Below are 10853 nucleotides of genomic sequence, written 5' to 3'. Positions count from 1 at the left end.
TTTTGAGACAGAGTCCCACTCTGTCACCCAGGCTGGAGTGGAATGGCGCACTCTCTGCTCACTGCAACCTCCACCTCCCAGGTTCAAGTGATTCTCCTGCCTCAGTCTCCCGAGTAATTGGGACTATAGACATCTGCCACCACATCTGGCTAATTTTTTGTATTTTTAGTAGAGATAGGGTTTCACCCTGTTGGCCAGGTCTCCATCTCCTGACCTCATGATCCACCCTCCTCAGCCTCCCAAAGTGCTGGGATTACAGGCGGGAGCCACTGCACGTGGCCCTATTTTTATATCTTAAGAAGTTATAGCTTCTAGCCCAACTAGCTGTAGAAAACCTGTGTATAATTTTTTACTCCCAAATACCCAACCTATTGGAATGATTTTTTTTTTAACTTTTTATTTAGAAGTGATATCACCAGGTGGGCACAGTGGCTCAGGCCTATAATCCCAGCACTTTGGGAGGCTGAGACAGGCAGCATGCCTGAAGTCAGGAGTTTGAGGCCAACATGGCAAAACCCCATCTCAAAAATTAGCCGGGCGTGGTGGCGCACGCCTGTAACCCCTGCTACTCAGGAGGCAGGGGTAGGAGAATCACTGGAACCCAGTAGGCAGAGGTTGCAGTGAGCCGAGATCACGCTGTTGCACTCCAGCCAGGGCAACAGAGTGAGACTCCATCTCAAAAAAAAAAAAAAAAAATGATATCGCTGGACACTGTGGCTCACACCTGCAATCCTAGCACTTTGGGAGTCCGAGGCAGGTGGATCACCTGAGGTCAGGAGTTTGAGGCCAGCCTAGCCAAACCCCATCTCTATTAAAATACAAAAGTTAGCCAGGTGTGGTGGCGCACATCTGCAATCCCAACTACTCAGGAGGCTGAGGAAGGAGAATTGCTTGAATCTGGGAGGTAGAGGTTGTAGTAAGCTGAGATCATTCCGCTGCACTCAGCCTGCACAATGGGATCAAGACTCCATCTCAAAAAAAACAAAACAAAAAAAATGATATCAAATTTACAGATAAGCTTCAAGAATAGTACAAAAAACTATCTTACACCCCATATTCACATTTGCCAATTGTTAATTTTGCCTCATTTTCTTTAACAATAATTCTCTCTTTCTCCCCCCAAGACACAGTTTTTTAAAAACTGTTTAAAAGTAAATTATTTAAATCATGTGCTTTTATCCTTGAGCATTTTAGACTATATTTTTAAAGAACAAGAACATTGCCTTATTTTCATACTGCAGAATAGATAACCTCAAGAAATTCAACATTGATATACTACTTTTACACAATCTATCATACTCCAGCTGTGTCAGTCAACCCAGTAACCTATTTCATATAGTATTCTTTCTCTTCCAGTACAGATCCAATACTGGCTCACATATTGTGATCAGTTACCATCTGTCTTTAGTCATAGAGAGGGACTCTTGATTAATTTCCAGAGTACTATTGATATACCTGACCAACTGGATCTCTGTTGTAAGGGAAGAATATCTCAATGTAGGAGCTGACTACATCTTATTTCTCTATTCAGCTTATAGTTGTTATATCCAATATAGCTAAGAATCTATGACTGATGTTGGCTCACTTAAAACTAAAACTCATATTCCTTTACTTATTAGTATAACAAAAATGCATAAATTAATATTTTTGAGCAGCTTTTTAAAGCATCACTTTTTGAGGTGAAATGATCTCTAGGGCCATGTAGTGACTGAATCATTAGTACTACTCAGTTATTTAAAGAAATTGATTCAGTCATATGAGATTCACTCATAAGGTAAATACTGTTAGAAATAGGCTTAGAAAAATAGAAAACAATCTAACAATTGCAATTTTTGGTATGTCTGATAATGTGTGACTTTGTCAGAAAATCCTGTTTACTATGAAACAAAAACTTTTATTGCCTAGTTGATATAACAGTCATATAGATTTGATAATGATAACCTCCTGGAAAGCAAAAGAAAAAGAGTGTGATTGAGTTTATTATAACTGAAAAGAGATAAGGGAGAAGTGATAAAAAGAAAAGGAACATAGAAGTGTTTTTGTGTGTTTTCATCTCCAAACATACAAGAGGCTTTATGTTTACTACTTATCTTTAAAAATAAAATGCTTTGGGCAGGGCGTAGTAGCTGACACCTGTAATCCCAGCACTTCAGTAGGCCAAGGTGGATGAATCATTTGAGGTCAGGTGTTCAAGACCAGTCTGACCAACATGGTGAAACCCCATCTGTACTAAAAATATAAAAATTAGCCCAGTGGTAGTGACGCATGCCTGTAACCCCAGCTTCTCGGGAGGCTGAGGCAGAAGTATTGCTTGAGCCTGGGAGATGGAGGTTGCGATGAGCCAAGATCACACTCCTGCACTCCAGCCTGGGTGACAGAGTGTGACCCCGTCTCAAAAAATTAAAATTAAAATGTTTTATTTCTCTAGGTGGGAGCTGCTCTAAGACCAGCCTTTTCACAAGATACACCATCAGATATAATAGCGAAAGCTTGCCAGGTAAGAAGAAAATAGTTGTCTTCCATGAATTCATAGATATCTTAGAATTTAACTTCTGTGAAAGAAGAGAGAAAAATTTGGGAGACCAAAATTTGAGAGAATTGCTTGAACTCAGGAGTTTGAGACCAGCCTGGGCAGTGTGGCTAAACCCCATCTCTTCAAAAAATACAAAAATTAGCTGGGCATGGTGACATATACCTATAGTCCCGGCTACTCGGGAGGCTGAGGTTGGAGGATGTCTTGAGCCTAGGAGGTCAAGGCTACATCAAGCCAAGATTGCGTCACTGCATTCCAACCTGGGCAGTGGAGCAAGACCCTGTCTCAAAAAATAGAGAGAGAGAGAGAGAAACTCAATAATATTTTTATCTTTGAAATACAGTAGTGACAGTTTTTCTTTTTATTCTGTATGAAGTGATGAAACAATAATTAGGTAATAAACATTGTGGTCAAAGTGTTGTTTTTGACCACACATTATGAAAATTCTGCTAGTTTGTGGGTATTAAATTATCCTAAAGAGAATTCCGTAATATAGACATTTCATTGCAAAATTAATCCCAGGGAATTATTCTCACATTATTGTATCTACAGAGACCCACAAAACCACCAAAAAAGTGCTTTTTTTTTTTTTTTTTTTGACGTAATCTCTCTCTCGCCCAGGCTGAAGTGCAATGGCACAGTCTTGGCTCACTGCAACCTCTGTCTCCCAGGTTCAAGTGATTCTCCTGCCTCAGCATCCTGAGTAGCTGGGATTACAGGCATGCGCCACCACAACTGGCTGATTTTTATATTTTTGGTAGAGATGGGGTCTTACCAAATTGGTCAGGCCAGTCTGGAACTCCTGACCTTGTGATCTGCCCGCCTCTGCCTCCCATAGTGCTGGGATTACAGGCGTAAGAAATTAATTCTTTCTACTGGCAGGAGACCAGAGACAGAGGAACCATTGTTGATAAGAGAGAGGTCTCTGGATCATGCTGCAAACCTTTGAGTTTGACTAGGTAATTTGGTTTGGGATACTGCCACAGAAATACCAAAAAATTACTGTCCCTGTGTAAATTAGTATATCATGAAGATGTTTCAGAGCAGAGCATTTAAGCAGACAAAATCTCCTACAGTGCTCCTGATCATTAAAAAATCAAAGGTTATTAGAATTTTATCTTGTATATGAGTATTGAATTTGCCTTAAATTTATTTCTTTTGTGGCTGTAGGTGCCTCTCTCCTGTTTTCTTTTTTGAGACAGAGTTTTGCTCTTGTTGCCCAGGCTAGAGTGCGACGGCACAGTCTTGGCTGACCGCAACCTCTGCCTCCCAGGTTCAAGAAATTCTCTTGCCTCAGCCTCCTGAGTAGCTGAGATTACAGGCATGTGCCACCACACCTGGCTAATTTTGTATCTTTAGTAGAATCAGGGTTTCTTCTTGTTGGCCAAGCTGGTCTTGAACTCCCGACCTCAGGTGGTCTGCCCGCCTTGGCCTCTCAAAGTGCTAGGATTACAGGCATGAGCCACAATGCCCGGCCGCTAGCTGCATTTTTCTATAAAAAGTTTATTTTTTTCTAGTGGCGGGCTTAAATTTGTGACCTCCTTTCCTTCTGTTGCTGGGAGGAAACTTGGTTTCCTAACAGGTAAACCAGTAGGTTACAGGTTCTTTCATTAAAGGAAAGTAAGGAGTTGGCTTACATGACATCCTAGCCTGTTTATTAGAACAAATGTCATGTTAAGAAACTTTAAAATCAGGGTAATTCTTAGATTATAGGAAGGACCCTCAGATGTCACGTAACTGGGGACAATAGTCAGTGGATTAATCAAAAATCATTTAAAGTAGGATCAGATCATGAACATAATCCATACTTAAATATTTCAGCTTAAAATTTTTTAATGTGCATTCATTTACCAATCTTTTGATGTAGGGCACGGTTTTTTCTCTGCATATTATTTTGCTAATTCAATGCTACTTTTTCTTTATTCATAAACAAAATCCATAATGCATTATCTGTGATTCTAGTTTCAGATTCTTTTTTTTTTTTCTTGAGATGGAGTTTTGCTCTTATTGCACAGACTGCAGTGCAGGGGCTTGATCTCGGCTCACTGCAACCTCTGCCTCCCAGCTTCAAGCAATTCTCCTGCCTCAGCCTCCTAAGTAGCTGGGATTACAGGTACATGCCACCACACCCAGCTAATTTTTTGTATTTTTAGTAGAGATGGGGTTTCATCATGTTGGCCAGGCTGGTCTCGAACTCCTGACCTCAGGTGACCCACCCACCTCAGTTTCCCAAAGTGCTGGGATTATAGGTATATGTGAGCCACCATGCCCGGCCTAGTTTCTGATTCTTTAAAGTGAAGAAAGTACTTAGGTTTTTGCAAAGAAAGCTTAGTGCCAAATTCCTAGTCTTTATAATGTTCCCCAACCTTTAGTTATATTTCCACCAAATTTCTACCAAACAAATATTTATCAAATCTTTCCCATATGTCCTTTAATTTCCTTAGAAGTAACAACTCTTTTTTTTCGTATTCATGTTTAATTTCTTTTCACTTTAAATTTAATTATGTTTTCAGCAGTTTTGACTGGCATTTTAAATTTTGCCATCAGTATGTCCTTAATTGGTAACAGTCAAAGGTGTCCTTATTAATTTTATTAAAATTAGTTTTGAATTCTTTGAGAATAAAATTTTGACATAAATACTTATTCTCAACTTTTAAAGAGTTTTCAATATAGAAACACAAGTCCATTAACCATAATTTGAAATCCAAATGCTTTGAAAACCAAAAGCTTTTTTTATAATTTATTTGGCAGCAAAACTGAGCTGACTTGTACTCATTTGGCTCTGATGTGAAGCTACATGAGAATGTAGCATTGGTTAATCTTTCTTATTGTGATTTGTAATACATTTTGTTGCAGATACATCTATGTGTTAATTATGGGGTGCTGCCACACATCTTGCTAAGTGTGTTCCTTAATGAGGTTCATGTACGCTATTACTTTTACCCAAAAGTTGTGAACTGTGAAAAAAAATCTTTGGTCCAAGGATTTCAGATGAGAAAGCAAGTACATGTAATTGTTGTTGATGAAGTCAGCATTATGAGACCACCCCTTCCTTCCTGATACTCTTCCCTTGGCTCCATTGTCACTGCACTTGCCTGGTTTTTCTTTTGTTTTTCTGGTGTTTTCTTCAATTTCTTTTTTCTTATTCTGCTTGTCCCTTAATTGTAACTATATTCCATCTAGTCTGGCTTTAAGGCTTTTTTTTTTTTGTAAAACTGTCCTTGAAAAAATTTAGTAATACTTTAGTTATCACCTTTGTGTGGGAATTCCTAGGGTTATGTAATTACCCTTGAACTTGCTCCTGAAATCCAGACCCAAGTTTTTAATTGCCTGCTGAATATCTTTCCACAGGTCTCTTAGTGGCACTTTGAACTCAGCATGTAAAAATGTTCAAAATTAAAATCACGATCTCTCACTTCTCATCTCCACTTAGTTTCCTTTGTTCCGGTACCATCCCTGTAAAGCAGTAGTATCACCTTCCTTCCATTCAAGTCAGAAGCTTCAACAATTAGCATTTGGCAATTTTTGATGCCTTGCTATTTTTGTATCTCCTTGCACCCACCCTGTAAAATAGCTAATTGGTTTTCATATCCTTGGATTTCTAACTACAAGTTTGTCTCAGATGCTTCTCCTTTTTTATTCCATTCTCAATTTGATCCATGTCATCTCTGTTCTGTGGAATTGTAAAAGAACACTTAACTGAGCATATTACTTACTGTCTATATACATTTTTTCTTATATGTAAGTACTGGAACAGTTTTCCTAAAGCACAATTCTAATAATATCACCCTCCCTGTCCAGAAGCCATGGAAACTCACAATTGCTTACAGAATGAAGTCTGAATTAATTTTGCATGGAATTTAAATTTTGCCTTAATCTAATCCGAATTAACTTTCCTAATCACATATATTCCCCATGTAACTCTCCTATGTCTATACACACAAACCTTCCTAACACCTAAACATTCCCATTTCTCCTGCTAGAGTTAATCTCTCTTGTCTCTTTTTAAGTGTAGTATTACAGTCATAAAACATTCCCATGTGTTCATTCAATCTGTTTTTTGTTTTGAGAGAGAATCTTGCTCTGTTGCCAGGCTGGAGTGTAGTGGCGCAATCTCAGCTCACCGCAACCTCCAATTCCCTGGTTCAAGCAATTCTCCTGCCTCAGCCACCAAAGTAGCTGGGATTTATAGGCACGCGCCACCACACCCAGCTAATTTTTGTATTTTTAGTAGAGACGGGGTTTCACCATGTTGGCCAGGATGGTCTCAATCTCTTGACGTCGTGATCCACCTGCCTCAGGCTCCAAAAGTGCTGGGATTACAGGTGTGAGCCACCATGTCGGGCCTTCTTTTTTCTTTTTAAGTTCCCTTCATAGCAGCTAGCATAACCCTTTGCCTTTGGTAAGCAGAAATTTTGTCGAGTTAAAGAATTGTTCAAGACTGAGCTGCTTTGGGTGGAAAATTATTTCTGCTAACATTTTTGTTAAAGTACATAGTGGAAACATGATAAGTAAATATTACTTTGTTTTCTACATAGGAGTACAATAAAATCTATGCTTGCTGTTGATAAAGAAAAAAAATAATAGGTGCGGTGGGTCACACTTGCAATCCCAGCACTTTGGGAGGCCGGGCAGGCAGATCACGAGGTCAGGAGATCGAGACCATCCTGGCCAACATGGTGAAACCCCATCTGTACTAAAAATAAAAAAATTTAGCTGGGCATGGTGGCACATGCCTGTAGTCCCAGCTGCTCAGGAGACTGAAGCAGGAGAATCACTTGAACCCAGGAGGCGGAGGTTGCAGTGAGCCGAGATTATGCCACTACACTCCAGCCTGGGCAACAGAGCAAGATTCTGTCTCAAAATAATAATAATAATAATAATAATAATAATAATAATAATAATAACAACAACAACAACAACAACATTAAATCATAGTATTGGGTATTTTGTTTTGTTCTTTGGTTTTATTTTGTGTTTTATCTTCCAGGATAAATATCATTTATTCTATTTTCTTATGCAGTGTTAATTTTTTTTTTTTTTTTTTGTGAGAGGGGCTTTCCAGCAAAAACTGGAAAGCCTGCTAGACAAATTCTAAAAGAGCTGTAACACTGTGTTAATTTTTTTTTTTTACATAAACGTTTTTAAATTTTCTTTGTCTAGGTATGTAGTACATGGATTGGAAGTGGAGTTGTCAGTGATCTCAATGATCTCCGTCGAGTACACAATCTTCTTGTTTCTTCTCTGGACAAAGTTCAGGCTGGAAAAGGATCTTCCAGCCAGCTGTACCGAGAGAGTGCCACAACCATGGAAAAACTGGCTGTTCTCAAAGCATGGGCAGAGGTAATGACTAAACAACAACCTATTGTTTTTGACCCATTTCTTCATCCATGAGAAAATGTTCTCCTACTCCCGTTGGTTTTTTAAAAAAATTGTTTTTTAAAAGCTAACTGTTGGCCAGGCTTGGTGGCTCACGCCTGTAATCCCGACACTGGGAGGCCAACGCGGAAGGATCACCTGTGGTTGGGAGTTCAAGCCCAGCCTGACCAATATGGAGAAACCCCATTCCTACTAAACATACAAAATTAGCCGGGCATGGTGGTGCATGCCTGTGATCTCAGCTACTTTGGAGGCTGAGGCTTGAACCCAGGAGGCAGAGGTTGCGGTGAGCCAAGATTGCACCACTGCACTGCAGCCTGGGCAACAAGAGTGAAACTTCATCTAAAAAAAAAAAAAAACTAATCCTTGACATGGAATACTTTTTGAAAATATATTAACCAGCTTACTGAAAACCCCTATATTGAGAAAGGGCTCTTCTACATAATATGAGGAAATTAGGCAGGAAAAACTCTAAAATATAAATAATAGAAAATACTTTATACCAAAAATCTTTCATTTCATTAAGTTTCTGGAGACTTGCTACCTTGATATTGAGGCTGTAGGGGGTTTGTTTGTTTTAAACATAGGGTCTTGCTTTGTTGCCCAGCCTGGACTTGAACTCCTGGACCCAGGCAGTCCTCCTGCCTCACCCTTCCAAGTAGCTGGGACTGCAGGCATGCACCACAGTGCCCAGCTTGTTTTGTTTTTTCTTTTTTTTTTTCTTTATAGATATTTTAATGAAATACTAAGAACACAATGACTCTGATAGACCTTCTACCCAGATATAATTTCTATCAAAGTCTATAGATTTCTGAGATTTATCCATGTTGGTAAACATAGCTCTAAGTCTTTCATTTTAAATATAATGTTCCATTTCATGACTATGTCACCATTAACTATTCTGTGAATGGGCATTTAGTTTTTCCAGTATTTTTTTTTCCATTTATTTATTTTTTTGCATTTTAGGTTTTGGGGTACATGTGAAGAACATGCAAAATTGTTGCATAGGTACACACGTGGCAGTGTGATTTGCTGCCTTCCTCCCCATCACCTGCTGTTTTGTTTTTTCAGTCGCTAGTTTGACCTTTTTCCTTCTCATAGCCATTTTAAAAGATATATAATTACATTATTTTAAGTTCACTTTTCTAAATTCCTCCTGCCAGTTGCTATTGAATTCTTATCATCTGCCCTCCAGTAGTGAAGTAACTAATTCCTTCCTCTACCAGCTCAGTATCTCACTTCCCTGTTTTTGTGATATTATTCAGTACCAGGTAACTGAAACCACAGAAAGGAAAACCACAGATAAGGGAAGACTATTGGAATTGGAATTGTTGTAAGCTTTTCCGATAACCTTAAACTAAACTTTTCTCTTTCCCTTACTTCCCACCTTCTGATTCATTCAACAAAGTGTTACTGAGCTTCAGCTCTGTCAGGTTAGCAGTTGAGAGTACCGGAGTGAGATGCATTCAGAGTACGGGGTGAGATGTACTACATTTGCTGAGCAAGACAAACTGGTAAACAAGGAGATGCAACAAAGTGTAAGGAGCATTATCATAGGAGAAACACAGAGTGTTTTGAAGCACATAGCAGAGGCACTTTCAGTAGGCTAGAGGCTTAGAAGTAGGCTTTTTGGAGAAAGTGATGTTTGCACTGAAACATGGAAGACAGGAGTAGGTGTCTGTTGGCGTGAGGGTGAGGAGGGGACTGTGTGGAGCTCGGTGCCGCCAGCCCTCCCTTTCTGTATCTTCAGCATCTTCCTCTGTACCTCCTCTAAAACTGCATACATTTGTCAACCACTTTATTCTAAGGAATATTTAAAGATATGCACAAAGATTCTGCTACAAGGGTATTTGTTATAGTGTTATTGTTCACAAAAATGTGGAAATAACCTAAATATATTTCTTTATTTTGAAAGATGATAATATTAAGTGACTAGAAAATTGGGGTAGAAATTATACACACACATGCACACATATTTTTATGTAAAAAAACCTGTGCGTTTATATAACTAGACTGTTAACAGTATTGTATCTGAGTACTAGGATTATGTATGGTTTTAGTTTTCTTCATTTTATTTATGTTTCTGATGTTTCTCCTTCTTTGTGTAAGAAAAATAAGCCTAAAAATTTATTTTAAAATAGGTCTAAAAGATATATTCTCACATTTTGCAGATAGCAATTTAATATATAGAACCTTTTTGGAAAGCATTCTGTAACGTCTATTCAGAGTCATAAACATATTTATACACACTGACCCAGTGGTTCCATTTCTGGGCCTGTATTCTAGTGAAAAATATCCAAAATATGGAAAAGAGGTAAGTTTTAAAAAATGTTTACTTGCAACATCCTTCATAATGTGAAGAAATGAGTATCTTTTGTCTTTGAAAGCTGTATTTCATCTTTCTAAGATTCCCAATGCTAAGTAAAGAATTAGAAGTAAATATAAAATTTCAACTGTAGGAAAACTGGTAGATAGATTATGGGTCATCCACTGTAAGTCATTAGAATAGTGGTTATGATGACTGGTATTCACGTGGGAAAACCCCATGACATGTTTATCAGTACAACTAAATCCAGAATCTTTGTACCACAAAATTACAACTTACAAAGATAAAATATGAAAACCCATAAAATTGAGGTTATGAGTCATTTTAAACTCTTATTTTCCCAACTTTTTATAGCATAATTATTAAAATAATATTATAAGTTGAGGAAAAATGTATGCATAGACCTTAAAGTCTTACAGTGACACCCCTGCTTCCCCGTTGCCTACAGAGTAAAAATTTCAGCTACTACCACCTTTTATATCCTGTGCTCAGTCTATATGAAAAACTTGTACTTTACGGGCCGGGCGCGGTGGCTCACGCCTGTAATCCCAGCACTTTGGGAGGCCGAGGTGGGTGGATCACGAGGTCAAGAGATCGAGACCATCCTGGTCAACA

The 10853-nt window shown here is 38.5% G+C and overlaps 1 protein-coding gene and 1 non-coding gene across 6 annotated transcripts in view; one reads left to right on the top strand and one right to left on the bottom strand.

Annotated features, from left to right (window-relative positions):
• The window catches only part of HEATR5B (HEAT repeat containing 5B), a 104216-nt gene that overhangs the window by 67744 nt on the left and 25619 nt on the right, over positions 1-10853 (top strand). For all 5 annotated transcript variants that reach the window (XM_017534891.2, XM_017534890.2, XM_017534889.2 and 2 more), the window contains exons 26-27: positions 2429-2497; positions 7697-7876. In XM_017534891.2, coding sequence (XP_017390380.1) covers positions 2429-2497; positions 7697-7876 — 249 coding nt within the window. The remainder of the gene's footprint in view (positions 1-2428; positions 2498-7696; positions 7877-10853) is intronic.
• Positions 7586-7647, bottom strand: LOC119472193. The gene has a single exon (XR_005201306.1). It is a non-coding gene; the product is annotated as a U7 small nuclear RNA (small nuclear RNA).

This window comes from Cebus imitator, unplaced genomic scaffold (genome assembly GCF_001604975.1).
Source record: "Cebus imitator isolate Cc_AM_T3 unplaced genomic scaffold, Cebus_imitator-1.0 Scaffold88, whole genome shotgun sequence".
Taxonomy (NCBI): domain Eukaryota; kingdom Metazoa; phylum Chordata; class Mammalia; order Primates; family Cebidae; genus Cebus; species Cebus imitator.
Note: the sequence above shows the minus strand (reverse complement) of the source record. Positions and strands in the feature narration are given on the sequence as shown.